General features: G+C 45.7%; 2 protein-coding genes across 2 annotated transcripts in view; one reads left to right on the top strand and one right to left on the bottom strand.

The window, feature by feature from the left end:
• The window catches only part of EXD1 (exonuclease 3'-5' domain containing 1), a 46477-nt gene extending 25602 nt beyond the window's left edge, over positions 1 to 20875 (bottom strand). Inside the window, exons 1-6 of the mRNA XM_010369041.2 lie at positions 20594 to 20875; positions 15186 to 15371; positions 7058 to 7126; positions 4025 to 4082; positions 3596 to 3723; positions 1083 to 1141 (exon numbers count right to left, since the gene is read on the bottom strand). Of these exons, the coding sequence (XP_010367343.2) occupies positions 1083 to 1141; positions 3596 to 3723; positions 4025 to 4082; positions 7058 to 7126; positions 15186 to 15318 (447 nt within the window). The 5' untranslated portion in view covers positions 15319 to 15371; positions 20594 to 20875. The remainder of the gene's footprint in view (positions 1 to 1082; positions 1142 to 3595; positions 3724 to 4024; positions 4083 to 7057; positions 7127 to 15185; positions 15372 to 20593) is intronic.
• Positions 20876 to 21407: 532 nt separating this feature from the next.
• CHP1 (calcineurin like EF-hand protein 1) overlaps positions 21408 to 23867 on the top strand; it is a 54451-nt gene continuing 51991 nt past the window's right edge. The window contains exon 1 of the mRNA XM_010369042.2: positions 21408 to 21568. Within this exon, the coding sequence (XP_010367344.1) occupies positions 21502 to 21568 (67 nt within the window). The 5' untranslated portion in view covers positions 21408 to 21501. The remainder of the gene's footprint in view (positions 21569 to 23867) is intronic.

Raw genomic sequence — 23867 nt, forward strand, 5'->3', positions numbered from 1 at the left:
CCCAGCTACTTGGGAGGCTGAGCCAGGAGAATTGCTTGAACCCGGGAGGCGAAGGTTGAGGTGAGCCAAGATTGCCCCACTGAACTCCAGCCTGGGCCACAGGGCAAGACTCCATCTCAAAAAAAAAAATAAATAAAAAATTCTGACTCTTCTCTGAAACTGCCAATGGTTTTCCATCTCACTCAAGTCAAACTCAAAATCTTTACAATATCTAGAAAGCTCTGAGTGAACTGCCTCCTGCCCCCTTCCATCCCCTACCATTCTTCTTCACTGTGGTCCTGTCACACTGACCTCCCTGCTGTTCATCCACACAAGCTAGGAATATTTCAGCCTCAGGGCCTTTGCACTTGCTAATTCTACTTTTAAGTTCTTCACTTTTTTTTTTGTTTTGAGACGGAGTCTCGCTCTGTCCCCCAGGCTGGAGTGCAGTGGCACGATCTCAGCTCACAGCAAACTCTGCCTTCCGGGTTCATGCCATTCTCCTGCCTTAGCCTCCTGAGTAGCTGGGACTACAGGCGCCCACCACCACGCCTGGATTTTTTTTGTATTTTTAGTAGAGACGGGATTTCACCGTGTTAGCCAGGATGGTCTCGATCTCCTGACCTCATGATCCGCCTGCCTCAGCCTCCCAAAGTGCTGGGATTACAGGTGTGATCCACAGTGTCCAGCCTTTAAGTTCACTTTGATATCTACATGGTTCCCTTACTTACTCAAGTCTTTGTTCTAATGTCACCTGCTTAGAGATGTTTTCTCTGTCTATCCCACATAAAATAGGACCTCCTTGTCACTCTAGTCCCCATAACATGTTTTATTTTTATTCCCAGCACTTACTGCCACCTAAAATATAAGCGCTTGTTTATTGTCTTGCATTAGAATATAAGCTCCTGGAGCGCTGGAACTTTGTCTTGATTATGGTTTTACTCCAGATCTCAGAACAGTGCCTGGCATATAGCAGCCACCAAATACTACGTTGAATTAATAGGAAAAAAAAAATCAAAAATCTTATAATAAAGAAATTTAAGAGACACAGACATGATACCTATATACAGACAATACTAGTAATGATTGAGGACAATACTTACTGCAGCACCAAACTTCTGCTGGAATTGATTAATGACTGTGTATGTCACCTCCTCTTCCTCTACAGGACAAGGATCGCATTAGATATATTGCTCTTCCTCAGCAACAGAATAGCTTTCCCACTAATTTTGGCCATACTCATATATTCCTACCCTATTGCAACTTAAACGTCTAATGTTATTTCATTATCACCTGCATTAGCCCATCACACAGTGAACACTAATTAACATCTTGTTTGTCAAATCAGAATAAACAAAAGCCCCACCAATGATAATCTTACAAACTGAACTGTTTAGATGTCCTGTGATAATCCAGTAATGTTTCCCTCCTCATAGGTTTATATCTTGAATACTTCAAGGCATACACTTTTTTTTTTTTTTAGACAAAGTTTCACTCTTGTTGCCCAGGCTGGCGTACAATGGCACAATCTCGGCTCACTGCAACCTCTGCCTCCCGGTTTCAAGCAATTCTCCCACCTCAGCCTCCTGAGTAGCTGGGATTACAGGCGCCCACCACCAAGCCCAGCTAATTTTTGTATTTTTAGTAGAGACAGGGTTTTGCCATGTTAGCCAGGCTGGTCTCGAACTCCTGACCTCAGGCGATCCACCTGCCTCAACCTCCCAAAGTGCTGGGATTACAGGTGTGAGCCACTGCGCCCAGTCAAAATTTGTTAATATTTTATTTAAATTGAGATGGGGTTTCACCATGTTGCCCAGGCTGGTCTTGAGCTTCTGGGCTCAGGCGGTCTGCACAGTCCGCCCACCTCAGCCCCCTGAAGTGCTGGGATTATAGGCATGAGCCACCATGCCCAGCCTTATTATTATTATTTTTTTTTAATAGAGATAGGGTTCCACTATGTTGCCCAGGCTGGTCTTGAACTCCTGGCTTCAAGCAATCCTCCCACTTTGGCCTCCCTAAGTGCTGGGATTACAGGCATGAGCCACTGTGCCTGGCCTTGTTTTGTTTTTAATGAAACAAACAAAAAACAAAAAACAAAACCCCAAAACTCTACAACGGCTTCTCCTCTCATTTCAGGGTAAAAGTTTAAGTCCCAGTTGGGCGCGCTGGCTCATGCCTGTAATCCAGCACTTGGGGAGGCTTAGGCGGGCAGATCACAAGGTCAGGAGCTTGAGATCAGCCTGGCTAACATGGTGAAACCCCATCTCTACTAAAAATACAAAAATTAGCCAGGCACAGTGGGCACGCCTGTAGTCCCAGCTACTCGGGAGGATGAGGCAGGAGAATCGCTTGTACCTGGCAGGTGGAGGTTGCAGTGAGCCGAGATCGTGCCACTGCACTCCAGTCTCGGTGACAGAGCAAGACTCCATCTCAAAAAAAAAAAAAGATTAGACAGGCATGGTGGCACATGCTTGTAATCCCAGCTACTGAGGAGGCTGAGGCAGGAGAATCACTTGAACATGGGAGGTGGAGATTGCAGTGAGCCAAGATCGCACCACTGCACTCCAGCGTGGAGGTCAGAGCGAGACTCTGTCTCCAGAAAAAAAAAGTGTAAGTCCCTACAAAGCTCTACGAACTCCGCTTTGACTCACCGGTCCCATCTCATCTACTGCTTCTCTCCCTGCTCCAGCTGCTCTGATCCCCTTGCTGTTCCTTCAAGATCCTGGCATGTTCCTATCTCAGTGTCTTTGTAATTTTTTTTTTTTTCAGCCTAAAGCACATTTCCCCAAGACATCCCTAAAGCTTGATCCCTCACCTCCTTCAGGCCTTTACGCAAATGTTATCATTTCAGCAAGACTTGTCCTGGATACCCTAAAATTGCAAAACCACCCTCCCTACATACTACTTCTCTTCCATTATTTTCCTCCCTAGTATTTGGCACTATTATAGTATGTATTTTACTTATTTATCTTATTTAGCATGTGTTTGCTGCTCAATAAGGGAAGGGATACCATACTTCAGAATCCCCAATGAATGAGTGTACCCCAATAAATGAGTACACACACAGTATGCACTCAATTATTAAATAAACAAATGAATCACAATATTTTATCTTAATTCAGAACCTAGAAGCAATGGCTCAGCTGAGCATTCTGTAGAGAATCTTGATTCAGGGTTATACCAACTCTAAACAGTAAAGAGAGCCTAGTTGAATTTGACTGACTTGGTTAAAAAAAAAAAAAAGAGACAGAGAGAGAGAGACTAGAAAATTCAGAGCCTCAGCCGGGTGCGGTGGCTCACACCTGTAATCCCAGCACTTTAGGAGGCCAAGGCAGGTGGATCACCTGAGGTCGGGAGTTTGAGACCAACCTGACCAACATGGAGAGACCCTGTCTCTACTAAAAACACAAAATTAGCCAGGCGTGGTGGCGCATGCCTGTCATCCCAGCTACTTGGGAAGCAGAGGCAAGATAATCACTTGAACCCAGGAGGCAGAGGCTGCAGTGAGCCAAGATCACGCCATTGCACTGCAGCCTGGGCAACAAGAGTGAAACTCCGTCTCAAAAAAAAAAAAGAAAGAAAGAAAGAAAAGAAAATTCAGAGTCCCTATACTCACCTGATGGGCTGTACTTGAGGTCATTCAGCAGAGAGGTAGTTGGTGCTTCAGGGGCAGGAGAAGCAGGCTCACATGCATTTAGGTCTTCAACCTTCATTTTCTCCATCAGGGTTCTTTCTGCATTTAGACTATCCTTACAAGAAACAACATTTGGGTGAATTTGTTCTTTGTCCTTGACGCCACACACAGATTTTGCCACACATTAACATTAAGGACAGTAGTCCTTCATTAACTAGAGGACCCATTTATCCACTGATTGCATTGACTTGAGGGCGCTATCTAACAATGGAAGAAAACACCTATATCTTTCTTCTCATTTCTATGTCCCTATGCCAAGGAATTAAGCAGCTGGTAAATTAGAGTTAAGGCTTTCTACCCTAATGTGCACATTTGGGAAACATCATAATTAAGAAAATTATTCCATCTTACCTAACAGAAGATGCTTTTTCTCTCACTGAGCCTTGTTCCACTTCATCTAGTAGTTCCACTGTAAAATAACCAAATGGCTTCCAACAGAGTTTCCAATCAGAAATCAATTAACTACTCCACTACCCACACACTCCCAGTTTAACCATGTACTGCAAACAATATTTGGAAATGAAATGTTAGTCCATAGAGGCTTTTACTGGCCAGCAATAAATACAACAGAAGAGATCATCTAAAGTACCAAAGACTCTCAATATTCTATCCCTACAAAGCTTCTTGGTTATCTAGAAGGATTAGAAACCTTTCTATATATCCCCTTCACCCTTTTTGTTCTAGGGAACCTTTGTGGTCAAATTAGTTCTAGAGATTTCTTTCTCACTCATCCCAATCTTAATGCACCTTCCCGCACATGGTGTGCTGTTTGAGGGTTCCCCCCCTTTTTTTTTTTGAGACGAGGTCTTGCACTGTCACCTGGGTTGGAGTGCAGGGGTGCGATCTCGGCTCACTGCAACCTCTGCCTCCTAGGTTCAAGCAATATTCCTGCCTCAGCCTCCCAAGTCCCATGCCTGGGACTATAGGCATGCACGCCACCACGCACAGCTAATTTTTGTATTTTTAGTAGAGAGGGGGTTTCACCATGTTGGCCAGGATGGGTCTTGATCTCTTGACCTCGTGATCCGCTCACCTCAGCCTCCCAAAGTGCTGGGATTACAGGTGTGAGCCACCACACCTGGCCTCATTTAGGTACTTTTCAAGCAAAAAGCTTCTATGTTTCAAAAGTCTCTTTTTTCTGTACTATCTAGAAATACTGAATCTGGAGCAGCGAAAAGGTAAAATTGACTGAAAAATGCTGATTAGCCATTATTATCCTTCATCTTGACAATTTTTATCCAAGATACTTTTGGGGAAGACTCCTCCATGGTTGATTGGGTCACAGGACAAAGAAAGAAATGACTATCCTTAGAGCTTAAAAATTATGAACAAAGCCTATAATCCCAGCACTCTGGGAAGCTGAGGCAGGCAAATCACCTGAGGTCAGGAGTTCGAGACCAGCCTGGCCAACATAACGAAATCGTGTCTCTACTAAAAAAAATACAAAAATTGGGCTGGGTGCAGTGGCTCACGCCTGTAATCCCATCACTTTGGGAGGCCGACGGGGGGCGAATCATTTGAGGTCAGGAGTTTGAGACCAACCTGGCCAACATGGTGAAACCCCGTTTCTACTAAAAATACAAAAAAAAAAAAAATAGCTGGGTCTGGTGGCGCACGCCTGTAATCCCAGCTCCTGGAGAGGATGAGGCAGGAGAATTGCTTGAAACCCCGGGGGCAAAGGTTGCAGTGAGACAAGTTCGCACCACTGCACTCCAGCCTGAGTGACAGACTGAGAATCCATCTCAAAAAAAGTATTAACGAAGGCCAAATCCTGGAGAAGAATTTAGGAGGCGATGAATTCCGTGCGTACAGATCATAAAGCTGGTTAGTCATCAGCCTCCTGAGTTGGGGAGACGATAGCAGTGATTCCTTCACTTCTCTCTACAAACCCATTCACAGCCTAGCTTTGCTCCAATCCAGAGCTGTTTCACTACAAAGGCCGATAGTGAAAACACAATTAAGAACTCCAACTACCACCACTATGCCTGCCATTATAAAAGAGTATTCATGACAGAGTGTTCGTGACAGCATACGCAATGAGAAAGAAATAGTTAGGTAGCTGTCCAGACTTGTATTCCCTGAAGTGGCTCTGGATTGGCAGTCATTAATTTGGTGAGATTTTCATTTCCTCCTAAATTCTAGTTTTCTCACAAAGCAAAGCAATCTTTCAAGCAGTAGTAAACTCTCATTTACAAGAGTCCTTTCCTTTCTTTAGATCTGCCCCAAAGTGAGAGATGCACAGTCCTAAGAGGTTCCAGAGCGCTCATTCCTCCACTCCTTCTATCTAGCTCCTGATCTGTACTCCTTAAAGGGCAGAAGCACAAAGCTCCTGGGTCCTTGAAAGCAAGAAATGTTCTTGCTTTCTCTTATCCTACTTGACATGTATGAAGCACACTGATGAGCTTCTACAGCTACTCTTTCAGGCAAACAATTGTACTTACTCTTGCTAAATGGTTTGTGTTAACAGAAATAAAGAATAGGGCTGCTTCCTGCCATTCCAAAATCTGAAAAGCTCTGAAAACCAAAATTTTGTTGTAACTCTTGGTGGCAAAACTTGACCTGATATGCTATTTATAGTCTGATTTTTTTTTTTTTTTTTTTTTTTTGAGACAGAGTCTTGCTCTGTCGCCCAAGGTGGAGTGCAGTGGCACCATCTTGGCTCACTGCAAGCTCCGCCTCCCGGGTTCACGCCATTCTCCTGCCTCAGCCTCCCGAGTAGCTGGGACTACAGGCGCCCGCCACCACACCCAGCTAATTTTTTATATTTTTAGTAGAGATGGGGTTTCACTATGTTAGCCAGGATGGTCTCGATCTCCTGACCTCATAATCCACCCACCTCGGCCTCCCAAAGTGCTGGGATTACAGGCGTGAGCCACCATGCCCGGCCTTATAGTCTGATTTTATTCCACTTAGTATGACTGTCCACCAATTTCTCTGGAGAAATGTGTTGATTATAGAGTACTGCCCAGACTTTCTGGAGGTGTTATATAATATAAACAGCATATACTCCATTGCATTTTCCAAAAATCCAGAACAATTCTTGATTCTGAGACATTTGGCCCCAAGGTTGTGGATGAGGAATTGTGAACGGACTGTGAATTTTAAGTAGCTTGCTTATCAAGACTATCCCTTCCTGTTCACGTTCCTAACTGCCTGCTGGTCCGAGTCTATAGTAATAATCACCAGCAGACCTGACATTGTAAAACCAAAATGATTATAATTCTATAAGACTCTTTTACTCATAGAGTACCCACAGAAGCAGTAAGAAGGATCAATTCTCAAATACCAACTTTAAGAATTCATAAACGCAACATTAAAGGCAAGACAATATCAAAATTGGAATGAAATCTCAGTACTAGCATTCAAGGAACATGGGGGTCTCACCATTCACAATCTCATGCCCAAAAAACAACTTCACTCCTGGGACACTTCGACCTGTCTCCACATTCTTCACTGTTACAGAAAACAATTCATTTGGTTAATAAAAAATAATATTTTCCTAAAACTCTAAGAAAATATGATGCCTTTCAAAATTTCCCAAGTCTGAGTTTTATTTAAAAAAAAAAAAATCACGAAAAAAAATCTTCCCCCAAGGAATGAAGAGTCAATAATAAATGACAAAGCTGCAGCCTTTAAACAAGTAGTATAAAAAAAACAAGGGAGGCCGGGCGCGGTGGCTCAAGCCTGTAATCCCAGCACTTTGGGAGGCCGAGGCGGGCGGATCACGAGGTCAGGAGATCGAGACCATCCTGGCTAACATGGTGAAACCCGTCTCTACTAAAAATACAAAAACCTAGCCGGGCGAGGTGGCGGTGCCTGTAGTCCCAGCTACTCGGGAGGCTGAGGCAGGAGAATGGCGTAAACCCGGGAGGCGGAGCTTGCAATGAGCTGAGATCCGGCCACTGCACTCCAGCCTGGGTGACAGAGCGAGACTCCGTCTCAAAAAAAAAAAAAAAAAAAAAAAAAAAACAAGGGAAACCCCATTAAGGTCCAGGAGAAACTAAAAAGTATAGTACACTGGATTTAAAATTCTCCTGAGAATATTCTAAGGCCTCTTTGGGGCTAAGGACTGTCTATTAATTATATTTCTATTTATTTTTACTCCACTTAACTCCAGAAAAAAAATTTAAGGCAGCCCACAACTTCTTTTTTTTTTGAGTCTCGTTCTGTCGCACAGGCTGGAGTGCAGTAGCACGATCTTGGCTCACTGCAACTTCCGCCTCCCGGGTTCAAGCAATTCTCCTGCCTCAGCCTCCCGAGTAGCTCAGACTATAGGCACGAGTCACCATGTTTTATATTTTTAGTAGAGACAGGTTTCACCGTGTTAGCCAGGATGGTCTCAATCTCCCGACCTTGTGATCCGCTCGCCTCAGCCTCCCAAAGTGCTGGGATTACAGGTGTGAGTCACCGCACCCGGCCAAGGCAGCCCACAACTTCTAGTGACCACACCCTGCTTCATGTCGTCATGCTACACACTCAAAAGTATCATCAAGGACAATGATCCAAATCCTGGCTCTCCTATGAGGAGATAAGGGAGTTAGGAAAAGATCAGATGCCATGTCCACAATGTGCTGTCGTTTTCCTAGATGGAAGTATTCATAGCAGCGGTCTTTTTCCACACCTCTCAGCAATCCAAATAACTGAGTTCCGCTCTCACTATTGCACTGAATATATTCCTACCAGGGTCAAAGATCACCAACTACTTATTTGTCAAATCCAAAAAAATGTTTTTTTTTTTTGTTTTTTTTTGTTTTTTTTTTTTTTTGAGGCGGAGTCTCGCTCTGTCGCCCGGACTGGAGTGCAGTGGCCGGATCTCAGCTCACTGCAAGCTCCACCTCCCGGGTTTGCACCATTCTCCCGCCTCAGCCTCCCGAGTAGCTGGGACTACAGGCGCCCGCCAACTCGCCCGGCTAGTTTTTTTGTATTTTTAGTAGAGACGGGGTTTCACTGTGTTAGCCAGGATGGTCTCGATCTCCTGACCTCGTGATCCGCCCGTCTTGGCCTCCCAAAGTGCTGGGATTACAGGCTTGAGCCACGGCGCCCGGCCCAAAAAAATGTTTTGCAACCTTATCTTCCTTGACTTTCCTGCAACCTTTGGTGATACTGTTCTCTCCTTTCTTTTTAACTCCTGGCCTAAGTGATCCTCCCATCTCAGCCTCCCAAAGTACTGGGATTACAGGTGTGAGCCACCATGCCCAGCCTTCTCTTCTTTCTTCTGTAGCTATAGGACACCGTGTTTAGTTCTTTTCCTACTAATCACCTAGAGCTACCATACTGAACACCCACTCTGAGCCAGGCATCATGCTATTTCCCTATATTCAATTTTCTAGTAACATAATAAGAATTTCATTGTCTCAATTATGGAAGACTCTGAGGCTCAGAAAAGTTGAATAACTAGCTCAAGGTTCCACTGCTAGCAAAAAACAGTCAGGATTTAAATTCAGGCCTCAGTGATTTTAATACTTTTTTTGTTGTTGTTAATTGAGACAGTCTTACAGGCTAGAGTGCAGTGGCACAATCCTAGCTCGCTGCAGCCTCGAATACCTGGGCTTAAGCAATCCTCCTGCCTTAGCCTTCTGAGTAGCTGGGACTACAGGCATGTGCCAGCATGCCCGGCTATTCTTTTTTGGGTAGAGATTGGGTCTTACTACGTTGCCAAGGCTAGATTCAAACTCCTGGGCTCAAGCCATCCTCCTACCTCAGCCTCCCAAAAGTCGTGGGATTACAGGTGTGAGCCACCCTGCCTGGAAATACACTTTCTTATAATCCCTGTTACAGTGGCGCCCTGATTTGCTTCTTCCAGTCTCCCTAGCTGTCTCTACACCTCTGCTTGCCCCTTATACACTGATGGTCCCCAACGCTTTGTCCCTCATCCTTTTTCCTTCTCTTTGAATGATCATACCCACTTCTTAGTTGTCCTAACATTCATTTTTTCTCCTGCATGGACTATTCTTCTCAGCTCCACTCATATTTTCAATTAAGAACAAACTTACTAAAGAATTTTCAGGCCGGGCGCAGTGGCTCATGCCTGTAATCCCAGCACTTGGGAGGCCAAGGTGGGTGGATCATGAGGTCAAGAGTTCAAAACCAGCCTGACCAAGAGCGTGAAACCCCGTCTCTACTAAAACATCAAAAATTAGCCAGGCGCAGTGGCAGGTACCTGTAATCCCAACTACTTGGGAGGCTAAGGTAGAAGAATCGCTTGAACCCAGGCGTCAGAGGTTGCAGTGAGCCGAGATCATGCCACTATACTCCAGACCGGGCGACAAAGTAAGACTCTATCTCCAAAAAAAAAAAAGAATTTTCAAACGGGGCCAGGTTCGGTGGCTCATGCCTGTAATCCCAACCTTTTGGGAGGCCAAGGTAGGCAGATCACCTGACGTCAGGAGTTCGAGACCTGGCCAACATGGTGAAACCCCATCTCTAATAAAAAATACAAAAATTAGCTGGGTGTGGTGCCATGCACCTGTAATCCCATCTATTCAGAGGCCAAGGCAGGAGAATCACTTGAACTTGGGAGGCGGAGGTTGCAATGAGTCGAGATCCCTCCCAAAGTGCTGGGATTATAGTCATGAGCCACAGTGCCCAGCTCCTTTCCCATTGTTAACTCCTACTCAACCAGATGGAGTTCCATCACCAATTCCTCCTTTAGGAAATCACTCCACTGTCCTAATTCAAGCACTTCTACATAGAAATTAGTTGAATATTTGTGTTTTTATAGCATCCTTTGCATCTTTCTATCAGAGAGGATCTCACACTCCATTATACCTGTCTACCTATTTGTCTATTTATTATACTAAGTTTTTATTTAAAATTTTCTTTTTTTGCCAGATGTAGTGGCTCACGCCTATAATCCCAGCATCTTGGGAGGCTGAGGCGGAAGGATCACAAGGTCAAGAGATTGAGACCATTCTGGCCAATATGGTGAAATCCCATCTCTATCAAAAATACAAAAATTAGCTGGGCGTGGTGGTGCACGCCCGTAGTCCCAGCTACTCAGGAGGCTGAGGCAGGTGAATTGCTTGAACTTGGGAGGCAGAGGTTCCAGTGAGCCGAGATTGAGCCACTGCACTCCAGCCTCGCGACAGACCGAGACTCCATCTCTAAAAAAAAAGAAAAAAAATTTTTTTAGAGATAGGGTCTTGCGCTGTTGCCCAGGCTGGACCACAGGAGCACGATCATAGCTCACTGCAGCCTCGAACTCCTGGGCTTAAGTGATCCTCCCACTTCAGCCTCCAAGTAGCTGGGACTACAGGTAGGAACCACCATGACTGGCTAATTAAAAAAAAAAAAAAAATTTGGCTGGGTGCAGTGGCTCACGCCTGTAATCCCAGCACTTTGGGAGGTTGAGGTGGGCGGATCACCTGAGGTCAGGAGTTCGAGATCAACCTGACCAACATGAAGAAACCCGTCTGTACTAAAAATACAAAATTAGCTGGGTGTGGTGGCACATGCCTGTAATTCCAGCTACTCGGGAGGCTGAGGCAGGAGAATTGCTTGAACCCGGGAGGTGAAGGTTGCCATGAGCCGAGATCGTGTCATTGCACTCCAGTCTGGGCAACAAGAGCAAAACTCCGCTAAAAAAAAAAAAAAATTGTTTTTTAGGCTGGATGTGGTGGTTCACACTTCTAATCCCAGCACTTTGGAGGCTGAGTGGGAGAACTGCTTGAGTCCAGGAGTTCAAGACCAGCTTGGGCAACCCAGAGAGACCCCATCTCTACAAAAAATTTAAAAAATTAGCCGGTCTTGGTGGCACATGCCTGTAGTCCCAGCTATTTGGGAGGCTGAAGCAGGAGAATCACTTGCGCCCATGAGGTCAAGGTTGCAATGAGCCATGATAGTGCCACTGCACTCCAGCTTGAATGACACAGCAAGACTCTGTGTCGAAAATATTTTTTGTTGGGGACTGGGTATGGTGGCTCATGCCTATAATCTCAGCACTTTGGGAGGCTGAGGCGGGAGAATCACTTGAGCCCAGGAGCTGGAGACAAGCCTGGGCAACATAGTGAGACCCCATCTCAATTTTTAAAAAAAGAAAAAATAGGCCTGGCACAGTGGCTCACATCTGTAATCCCAGCATTTTGGGAGGCCAAGGCAGGCGGATCACGAGGTCAGGAGTTCAAGACCACTCTGGCCAACATAGTGAAACCCCGTCTATGTTTTTTGTAGTTTTGTATTTTGTAAAAATACAAAAATAATCAGCCGGGCGTGGTGGTGGGCGCCCGTAGTCCCAGCTACTTAGGAGTCTGAGGCAGGAGAATGGCTTGAACCCGGGAGGTGGAGGTTATAGTGAGCTGAGATTGTGCCACTGCACTCCAGCCTGGGTGACACAGCGAGACTCTGTTTCAAAAAAAAAAAAAAAAAAAACAAGATGGCCGGGCGTGGTGGCTCAAGCCTGTAATCCCAGCACTTTGGGAGGCCGAGACGGGCGGATCATGGGGTCAGGAGATCAAGACCATCCTGGCTAACACAGTGAAACCCCATCTCTACTAAAAAATATACAAAAAACTAGCCGGGCGAGGTGGCGGGTGCCTGTAGTCCCAGCTATTTGGGAGGCTGAGGCAGGAGAATGGTGTAAACCCGGGAGGCGGAGCTTGCAGTGAGCTGAGATCCGGCCACTGCACTCCAGCCTGGGCGACAGACTGAGACTCCGTCTCAAAAAAAAAAAAAAAAGAAAACACACACAAAAAAAACAAGAAAAACTAAATTAATTAAAAATAATTTTTCTACAGACGTGGTTTTGCTATGCTGCCTGGGATGGCCTTAAACTCCTGGCCTCAAGCAATTCTGCCTTACCCTCCCAGGTAGCTGGGGCTACAGGCTAGACTAAGTTCTCACTGCAACCTCCACCTCCCAGGTTCAAGCCATTCTCCTGCCTCAGCCTCCCAAGTAGCTGGGATTACAGGCACCCGCTACCATGCTCGGCTAATTTTGTGCTGGGACTACAGGCATGAGCCACTGAGCCCAGCCCCTAGACCAAGCTTTTTAAGAACAGGGACCACCTTATTTCTGCATGTGTCCCTGGTACCAAGCACAGTTCCTGAGATATAAAGCAATCAATACACGATTACTAAATGAATTAATGTTGCAGAAACCTGTTACAATCCCATCCGAGCCCCTAAAAGTCTGTTTTAACTCAAAATTTGGCTTAATAACATTAATCTTTCAAATGCCATTTATACATGTTTCAATGATGAACCTGAAACTTATTATGCCAGGAAACTCTATATATTGAAACTTCCAGATTGGCAGATATGGAGGTACTGGGAGGGTGGCACAACCAAAGAGGACGTGGAAATTCCATGTGCCTTCCCCCACACAAAAAAGAAACATTAAATCAGAAAAAAATATAAACATGAAGTTATTTCATTGGATGCAGCTGCAAGTTGTAAGATTTAAGGTTGTCCTGGCTGGGCATGGTGGCTCACGCCTATAAACCTAGCATTTTGGGAGGCCAAGGTGGATCACTGGAGCTAGGAGTTTAAGACCAGCCTGGGCAAATAGGAAGACTCCATCTCTACAAAAAAACAAAGATTAAAAACACTAACCAGGTGCAGTCTGCACAAGTGTAGTCCCAGCTACTCAGGAGGCTGAGGTCAGAGGATCACTTGACCCTGGGAAGTTGAGGCTGCAGTGAGCCGTGATCACACCATGCCATTGCAATTCAGCCTGGATAACAGAGTATGAATGTGTCTTAAAAAAAAAAAAAAAAAAAAAAAGGCCGGGCGTGGTGGCTCAAGCCTGTAATCCCAGCACTTTGGGAGGCCGAGACGGGCGGATCACGAGGTCAGGAGATCAAGACCATCCTGGCTAACACGGTGAAACCCCGTCTCTACTAAAAATACAAAAAAACTAGCCGGGCGAGGTGGCGGGCGCCTGTAGTCCCAGCTACTCGGGAGGCTGAGGCAGGAGAATGGCGTAAACCCAGGAGGCGGAGCTTGCAGTGAGCTGAGATCCGGCCACTGCACTCCAGTCCGGGTGACAGAGCGAGACTCCGCCTCAAAAAAAAAAAAAAAAAAAAAAAGATTGCCCTATGTTTCTCTTGCGTTTATCTGTTCTTGAGCTTTATCCTTTATGATAAACTGGAATTGAAGCTGGGAGTTGTAGAGGCTACCTGGTGACCATGAGGATAACAGATGATCACTGACGTGGCAGAGCAGGAGCAAAAGGCACCTGGTTCCTGCTGGTGTCTTTCAGCCATTGCACTATTCTTCATCTGACTACCTCTTTACTTTTTGTATGAAAAAAATTAACCCCTTACTGTATCAACTAATCTGCTGAAGCCAAAAACAATTCTAAATAATGTGGTGGTTATTTTTAATTTCAAAATGCATATGGAAAGAAATTAAAGAGCCAGGCATGGGTGGCTCAAGCCTGTAATCCCAGCACTTTAGGGAGGCCGAAGTGGGCGGATCACCTGAAGTCAGGACTTTGAGATCAGCCTGGCCAACACAATGAAACTCTGTCACTACTAAAAATACAAAAATTAGCCAGGCTTGGTGGTGGGTGCCTGTAATCCCAGCTACTTGGGAGGCTGAGGCAGGATAATCGCTTGAACCTGGGAGGCGGAGGTTGCAGTGAGCCACGATCACGCCACTGGTCCAGCCTGGGCAACAGGGTGAGACTCATTCTGAGAAAAAAAAAAAAAAAAAAAGGCCAGGAGTGGTGGCTCATGCCTATAACCCCAGCATTTTGGGGGGCCAAGGCGGGCGGATCACCTGAGGTCAGGAGTTTGAGACCAGCCAACAGCTGTATTTCTATATTTTTTGTATTAAAAATACAAAAATTAGCTGGGCGTGGTGGTGTGTGCCTGTAATCCCAGCTACTGAAGCAGGAGAATCGCTTGAACCCAGGAGGTTGCGGTGAGTTATCACGCCATTGCACTCCAGCCTGGGGGGTCTGGGGGACGGAGCAAGACATATCAACAACAACAACAAAAAAGGAAATTAAAAAAAGAAGTACCTAATTAATTAAAAAAAACTTTTTTTATTGAAAATCCCTGCTATCATATCAAAAGTGGGGACAAACCAGGCCAGGCGCAGTGGCTCATGCCTGTAATCCCAGCATTTTGGGAGACCAAGGTGGGTGGATCACGAGGTCGGGAGATTGAGACCATCCTGGCTAACACGGTGAAACCCCATCTACTAAAAATACAAATAATTAGCCAGTCGTAGTGGTGGGCGCCTGTAGTCCAGCTACGCGGAGGCTGAGGCAGGAGAATAACGTGAACCCAGGAGGTGGAGTTTGCGGTGAGCCAAGATCGCGCCATTGCACTCCAACCTGGGCAACAGAGAGATACTCCATCTCCAAAAAAAAAAAAAAAAGAAGTAGGGACAAACCAGCATATTCAGTCACATTGTTCTGTTTGGGAAAACAATATTCTAACCTTCCTCCCATACTTTCCCTAAAATAGGAATAATGCCACCCTCCCAATCGCTAATGGAGCCGAAAGCTATCACTGAAAATCACTAATCTCTTAAAAGGCAGAACATTATGAGAAATAGAACAAGACCTTTCTTCAGGATAACAATCTTATTAGGGTCAACATGCTGAAGCACACCCTCGAAGACACCACAAACCAATGTGAGTTTCACCCTCTTCCACAAAATCTGGCTGAGGAAATGGTAGTCACTGCTGGGGTCCATGCTAATTGATTCCAAAAGTCGTCTTCAAATAATCTTCTTTACGCATCCAAACACTTGAAAATTAATAAAGAGATCTATGAATTTTACAAGATTTTTTGGGAGTAAAGTTATTTTCCCTTTCCCCATATCTGTAATGGACAAGAATAAAATCTGAATAATTCAGTTTAGTTCATCTTTTTGGAATGATGAGAAAAGGACCATTGCAAGCACCAACTCTCATACATAGGAAACTGAAAACCATAAAAAACTGGGCAAGTTAGGCTTGGCTTCTATGTTTATAAAATGGACAAGATATCATCTTTCCTTCCTTAGCTAAATGGAAGAAGCAGAACATTTAGAGGTTTTTTAATGGCACATTTATACATCATTATAACAAAAAAATGAAAAGAGCAAACGAAAAAAATGGACATACACAGAAATATTTGCCAATACATGTTGCAATAAATTGTTTAGGGTAGGACAACTACTTGAGCTCCTATCTTTTATAACTCTGGTTGAGAATTCAAGGGCGTGGTAATTTTTACCAAAACTGAAGCTGATAATTTTAAGTAAAGCAACTAAATTTACCCTTTACTTAGGAATTAAAGGAAATCAAAGCAGGTAGGAGGATAGTGGTACATTGGGAAAAGAGCTTTTCTTTCAAATTGTGTTTAATGAATTGAATTTTAGAGACTGTTTCCCATAACTTGGGTCTATGCTATCCTATTAATTTTTAAGTCTAGGTACTTGAAATGTTCTATTTCTTTGCGTGTGTGTGTGTTTTTTTAATTTTCTGTCCTATGACAGTTCTATGCTAAAGGTATTTTAAAATAAAAGCCAAATTGGTCGGCCATGGTGGCTCATGCCTGTAATCCCACCACTTTGGGAGGCCGAGGCAGGTGGATCATCTGAGGTCGGGAGTTCGAGACCAGCCTGACCAACATGGAGAAACCCTGTCTTTACCAAAAATACAAAATTAGCCGGGCGTGGTAGCGCATGCCTGTAATCCCAGCTACTCGGGAGGCTGAGGCAGGAGAATCGCTTGAACCCAGGAGGCAGAAGTTGTGGTGAGCTGAGATCCCGCCATTGCACTCCAGCCTGGGCAACAAGAGCGAAACTCCACCTCAAAAAAAGTAAAAAATAAAATAAAATAAAAGCTAAATTGAAGACTGAAAAATAAATTGTTTACCCAGAAATGTCTGGGATGTACCCTCTTCTGGATGTATCCTTTTCTGGATTAATAACATTTCCATAGTTTGACATTGTTACCAACCAACCAACACAATTAATGCATAACCAATCCAGTTGCCAGGTTATTGCAAGGGCAATTCCTTGCCACCCTGGCCACAGCTCAGGAACTGGACTGCGTACTATCACCAACCAGTCATGTGCAGCCTGACAGATGGAACTGCCATACGCCACACACTCAAATGTTTTTATAAAAATGATACATGTCCATTATAAAGAATTACAACACAGGACAGGCGCAGTGGCTCACACCTGTAATCCTAGCACTTTGTGAAGCCAAGGCAGGCAGGTTAATTGAGGTCAGGACTTCAAGACCACCCTGGCCAACATGGTGAAACCCCACCTCTACTTAAAATACAAAAATTGGCCAGGCGTGGTGGCACAGGCCTGTAGGCCCAGCCACTCAAGAGGCTGAGGTAGGAGAATCGCTTGAACCCGGGAGGCAGAGGTTGCAGTGAGCCGAGATTGCGAGATTGCGCCACTGTACTCCAGCCTGGGCAACAGAGCAACACTCTCGTCTCAAAAAAAAAGAATTACAACCATACAGAAATGTAAAAAGTAAAGAAAAAATGTACTAAGAAATATTATTCATAATAGGTACTCACCACTGGATGCAGTGACTCATGCCAGTAATCCCAGCACTTTGGGGGGCCAAGATGGGCAGATCACCTGAGGTCAGGAGTTCAAGACCAGTCTGACCAACATGGTGAAACCCCATCTCTACTAAAAACACAAAAATTAGCCAGGTGTAGTGACGTGCGCCTGTAATCCCAGCTACTCAGGAGGCTGAGGCAGGAGAATCGCTTGAACCCAGAAGGTGGAGGTTGCAGTGAGCCAAGATCGCACCATTGCACTCCAGTCTGGGAGACAAGAGTGAAACTCTGTCTCAAAAAACAAAACAAAAAACAAAACAAACAAAAAGCAGGTACTCTTACATTCTTTACCATAATACAGTAATTGTTTAAAAGTTATTTTAGAACTATTCTGTTTAGATGTCCTTGTGTTTGGAAACTTAAATATTCGTCTACAGTTTTTTTTTTTTTTTTTTTTTTTTTTTTTTTTTTTTGAGGCGGAGTCTCGCTCTGTCGCCCGGACTGGAGTGCAGTGGCCAGATCTCAGCTCACTGCAAGCTCCGCCTCCCGGGTTTACGCCATTCTCCTGCCTCAGCCTCCCGAGTAGCTGGGACTACAGGCGCCCGCCACCTCGCCCGGCTAGTTTTTGTATTTTTAGTAGAGACGGGGTTTCACCGTGTTAGCCAGGATGGTCTCGATCTCCTGACCTCGTGATCCGCCCGTCTCGGCCTCCCAAAGTGCTGGGATTACAGGCTTGAGCCACCGCGCCCGGCCTCGTCTACAGTTTTTAAAATTTAAAAGCTTACTTTTGCCACACTAGGAAAATTCATCCAGTGAATTTTGCAATTTAACCATAAAAACACTGATGAAATAACTAGAGCCTAAGTCAACTAGGAAGAAGGTGAGATAAGTCAACTAGGAAGAAGGTGAGATAAGTCAACTAGGAAGAAGGTGAGATAAGTCAACTAGGAAGAAGGTGAGATGTTACATAGAATTTTCAGTCAAATAAATAACCTATATTTTTACATTTTAAGGTCTATCAGCCGGGCGCGGTGGCTCAAGCCTGTAATCCCAGCACTTTGGGAGGCCGAGACGGGCGGATCACGAGGTCAGGAGATCGAGACCATCCTGGCTAACACGGTGAAACCCCGTCTCTACTAAAAATACAAAAAAAAAACTAGCCGGGCGAGGTGGTGGGCGCCTGTAGTCCCAGCTACTCGGGAGGCTGAGGCAGGAGAATGGCGTAAACCCGGGAGGCGGAGCTTGCAGTGAGCTGAGATCTGGCCACTGCACTCCAGTCCGGGCGACAGAGCGAGACTCCGCCTCAAAAAAAAAAAAAAAAAAAAAGGTCTATCAAGTGCTTACACAAGTATTACTTGATACAACAACCATAACCTAATTTACAAATGAATAAACTGAAGTTTAGAAGGTTAAGACACTTGCCCAAAGTCACACAGCTAGAAGGTAATGCAATCTGAACTAAGACCAGGCCTCTAGGGTAGGATGTTTGTAGTCTAGTGCAAAACCAAGTGTTATGCATCCAGACAGAACATAAAACAAGTCATCAGAGAGTCTAAGAAAAATCATTCTTTAAGTTAATCCAACAGGCAAAAGGAGATTTTAAAAGAAAAATACATAAAACTGGAAAAAAAAAAAAAACAGCCCTTAACAGAGGCAAACATTTTTATTTTATTTTTGAGATGGAGTCTCACTCTGTCGCCAGGCTGGAGTGCAGGGGCGTGATCTCGGCTCACTGCAATCTCCGCCTCCCAGCTTCAAGCAATTTATACTTTTAAAAGCTACCCAAGAAAGAAAAGTTTGTGAAACACCTGGAAAATAAGAGAATTAAAGAAACGTTAAAGAAAAAAAAAATTAAAGTCAGAAATAAATACTAGCATGAAGCAAAGAAAGCTTTGACTGGAGACAGCTGCAAATGGTAAGATTCAAGATTAGGAAGGAAAAAAGTAAGGTCAGCATCAAGAGATGGGCTTCAAGGCTGACTGAGTAAAGGGACATTCATGGGGCTGACAAAATTTTCCTATCACACCCATATTCCAACATACAAAGCAGCTCCAGTGATTTAGCTCTTAGACGGACATATCCAAAATATTACTGAGTATTAAGGACAACATCACTAGGTTAGACAAGTGCATGCCAATCATCAAAATAACTCTAAGGCCGAGCATGGTGACTCACGCCTGTTAGTAATCCCAACACTTTGGGAGGCCGAGGCTGGTGGATCACCTGAGTTCTGGAGTTTGAGACCCGCCTAGCCAATATGGTGAAACCCTGTCTCTACTAAAAATACAAAAATTAGCTGAGCGTGGTGGCACGTGCCTGTAATCCCAGCTACTCAGGAAGCTGAGGCACGATAATCCCTTGAACCCGCCTGGAGGTTGCAGTGAGACGAAACTGCACAGTTATCAGGCCACTGCACTCCAGCCCGGGCGACGGAGTGGGACTCTGTCGCAAAAAATCAAAACAGGCCAAGTGCGGTGGCTCGCACCTGTAATCACAGCACTTTGGGAGCTGAGGCCGGTGGATCACCTCAGGTCAGAAGTCCAAGACCAGCCTGACCAATACGGAGAAACCCCGTCTCTACTAAAAATACAAAATTAGCTGGAGGCGGTGGCGCATGCCTATAACCCCAGCTACTCGGGAGGCTGAGGCAGGAGAATCGCTTGAACCCGGGAGGCGGAGGTTTCGGTGAGCTGAGATGGCGCCTTTGCACTCCAGCCTGGGAACAAGAGCAAAAACTCCGTCTCAAACAACAGCAACAACAACAAACAAAACAAAACTCTAGTTCTTCAAACCAGAACCTCAGCCTGCAGGAAACGTGTGGGGCCTCAGGCTAAGCTGTAAAGCCTTAGGTAACACTTAAAACTAATAACCTAAGTTGACCTGGGAAAGCTTGCTAAGACAAAAATATCCTGGTACTTAGGTTCTAACAGACAGCGGTCAGAATTCAGTTCTTCCATATCTTATACCGGTTCTAACCAAACAGGTGTGAAGGGGTAAGGCAGGTGAAGCAGTAAGAACCAGTTCACCTGAGAGTAGGCACTAATTTAACAGGTGGCTTTTTACTTTTTTTTTTTTTTTGAGACGGAGTCTCGCTCTGTCACCCAGGCTGGAGAGCAATGCCGCGATCTTGGCTCACTGCAACCTCCGCCTCCCGGGTTCAAGCGATTCTCCTGCCTCAGCCTCCCGAGTCGCTGGGATTACAGGCGTGCGCCACCACCCCCAACTAATTTTGTATTTTTAGTAGAGACGGAGTTTCTCCATATTGGTCAGGCTGGTCTCAAACTCCTGACCTCAGGTGATCAGCCCGCCTCGACCTCCCAAAATGCTGGGATTACAGGCGTGAGCCACCGTGTCTGGCCTACCTTTTTAATCAAAACAAACAATACACCATGAGAATAAAATGCAAAATTTCTCATTTTTAAGACAAAGTAAGGAACTTCAAATAAATGGCGGACCATAAGCTAGGAATTCACTGTCCTCTATCGTTAGGGCTTTTTCCTCCGAAGCAAGTTTGGGAAATCTGGATCCTAATTTCAGCCAAGTGGTGAGTTCCTCAAACTTCAGTCTAGAACTAAAAGAAGAGGGGCTGCAATGAAGGAAGAAGTCTCGGGACGCTCCACGCCACCCGGCGGCGGTTATCAAATCACAGCCTGAAAACAACCTGAAGAAAGGTCCGCGACGCCGGGCACCCACGCGGCAGAGGCAACGCCCGCCCGGCCTAACGTCCAGGCTCGTCTGCTTCCCAAGGAGCCAATCAGCACGCGGCCCCGAGGCTGGCTCCCCAGCGTCCCCTGCGGCCGGGAGGAGGACGGCCGCCAGGAAAGATATAGAGCGCATGCAGTCTCCGAGGGGCACACCCTAGGGTTCCCCCCCAACGCGAGGTTTCTCTCCGCAATCCGTGCCACCTATCGAGTAGGATTCCTAGTGTTCGATTTCTGTGAGAAAAGGTAGGCTACGCTGCCTGCCGCAGGTTAGTTTGTCGTAAAACGGTTGGTCAATGGAATTGCCCTTTTAATTGCGTCGTTAGCGCCCGAGTGGCATCGCTCCTTTAAGGCCGGTGGCAGCTGCGGTTCCGGGGGCGGGGTCCGTCTTCAGCAGGACTGGGGCTGGAGCTGGGCTGATTCATTCGGGGCTGGAACTCGAACGCTGACGTCGACTCCTGAGCCGGGCGCTGCCTCGCGCCTGATTGGCTGGTCCTCGGGGCCGCCCTCCTCAGCGCACCACCCCTGGGTTCCCTCCTGGGTCCGCAGTGGAAACACTGCCCTCTCCCTTCTTGACCCCTAGCCCGCCCTTCCCTCCCTCCTTCCCTCCTGTCGCCCTCTCTTCTGGCGCCGCTGCTCCCGGAGGAGCTCCCGGCACGGCGATGGGTTCTCGGGCCTCCACGTTACTGCGGGACGAAGAGCTCGAGGAGATCAAGAAGGAGACCGGCTGTGAGTTCGGGTTGGGGGTGGGAACGCCGGGCGCCTCAGGCTGGCCTCGCAACCGAGGGCGGCTGTCGCTAAGGTCTGGAGCTCGGGTGCCTGTGAGGTTGGGGGGGTCCTGGGCAGCCTCCAGGTTTCGGGACCGAGAGCTGGAAGACCTGTTCTTCCAGCTGCAGCTTCCTGGAGCGGGGCTGTAGCTACTGTAGGGGTGTCCTTCCCTTAAACATCGGGAGTCTTGATCACTCTTAGAGCGTCGACGCCCCCCTTTTCTGCCCCTTGCCCATCAAAGTCCCCGAACTCCTTTCCTTTCTGTTGCCTGGCACCACCCTTCCCTATGAAGAGGGATCCTGAACAGTAGGTAAAGCCCGAGAAGCAAATTCAGGAACTCGAGATGGATTCTATAGAAAATCCATTTCTGGGCAAGGACCTAAAACCTCTGACAACTATGGGAAATTACAAACAAGTTCTTGTCACAAATTAGGAAAACCACCCAGAAAGCAAGACCGTGTAGTAAGGCTTTGGGAGACATGACCCGATGCCTGGAGACCTTTAAACAGGGGTCTGGGATTGTGAGTCTTCTTTCAATCTGAACTTTTAGAGAAAAAACACGGATACTGTGAGCACCAGTTTTTTACTTACACGAGGATACTTGCTGGCCTAATTTCATATTTATATATATTGATTTCTACTGTGCTGGTGTACTTTTTTATTCGCTATTGAAATTGGATGTGCTTCAAAAATCTCCGTGTGAATTTGTACTAGAAACTGATTTTTTTTTTTTAAACAGAGTCTCCCTCTGTCACCCAGGGTGGAGTGCAGTGACGTGATCTCAGCACACTGCAACCTCTGCCTCCCAGGTTCAAGCAATTCTCTGGCCTCAGCCTCCCAAGTAGCTGGGAGTACAGGCGCCTGCTACCACACTTGGCTAATTTTTGTATTTTTGGTAGAGACGGGGTTTCACCATGTTGGCCAGGCTGGCCTTGAACTCCTGACCTCAAGTGATCCACCGGCCTGGGCCTCCCGAAGTGCTGGGATTACAGGTGTGAGCCACCCTGCCCTGCAGAACTGATTTTTTTTTTTTTTTTTTTTAAATAGTCCAGTCTCTTTCTCATTAGCCTGCACAAAAGAGCAAAAGGACTCTGGGGATTCTGAAGCTCTGTAAAATACCAGCATACCTTTGAATAGTCCTTGATAATGCAATGTATGATACAATTGTATTGATGCATACAATATTTTGTCTTTTCAGTAAACCGTTATGATTCTTGTTGAGTTAATGAATGATGTAGTACCTGAGCTCTGTCTCTTCATCATACCTGTCTTTGATAATGACATGACCAGTAACTCACTCAGGGGCCCATATGCAGATAGTACCGAGGAGTGCTATGGACAACTACAGAATTATTCAGGCCTGGAATATGTTAAGTGCTGTTCTCTGCTTTGTGACAAGTTCAACTTTCTAGAGTTTTCAAGTTGGAAGGGACGTTATCTAGCCCCACCCCTTGCTGGATTGGTTTGCTTCTTTCAGCCTCCCCTAAAATATGGCCCTTAAGCCTCTCTGTAAAGACCTTTAATAGTGATAACCTCTCCACCTACCAAGGCAGTCCTTTTCACAATTTTGAATGACCCAAAGTAGTTAGCTCTTTATAATTTGCAGTACTTGTTTGGCCACTGACTTACTTTGACCCTAGGAGTGGAGATACAAGCAGTTTGGATTCAGCAAGCATCTTATTACATTTTGTGGCCATAGCTTCTGGTCATATTTGTAATTAGAACTACTTTAGGTCTAGGGTGACACCAAATTAAAGTATTGGTGTTAAAGAGTCACATGGGCCGGGCGCGGTGGCTCAAGCCTGTAATCCCAGCACTTTGGGAGGCTGAGACGGGCGGATCACGAGGTCAGGAGATCGAGACCATTCTGGCTAACACGGTGAAACCCCGTCTCTACTAAAAAAAAATACAAAAAATTAACCGGGCGAGGTGGCGGGTGCCTGTAGTCCCAGCTATGGGTGCCTGTAGTCCCAGCTATGGCGTAAACTCGGGAGGCGGAGCTTGCAGTAAGCTGAGATCCGGCCACAGCACTCCTGCCTGGGCCGTCTCAAAAAAAAAAAAAAAAAAAGAGTCACATGGAGAAATAAGCAGAATGAAAGAAAAGTAAATACAGAGTCACTTAACGAGAAAGTGTAAACCATTGTGAGGATGCAAAAAGCCATTTTTGCTTCAGAATGAAGGCAGCGGCAGTCCCATTCTGGTTTATATACATTTGACCAAATGGAAAGGGCCTGGATGGGATATTTTTTACCATGTGGCT

This window comes from Rhinopithecus roxellana, chromosome 17 (assembly GCF_007565055.1).
Source record: "Rhinopithecus roxellana isolate Shanxi Qingling chromosome 17, ASM756505v1, whole genome shotgun sequence".
Taxonomy (NCBI): Eukaryota; Metazoa; Chordata; class Mammalia; order Primates; family Cercopithecidae; genus Rhinopithecus; species Rhinopithecus roxellana.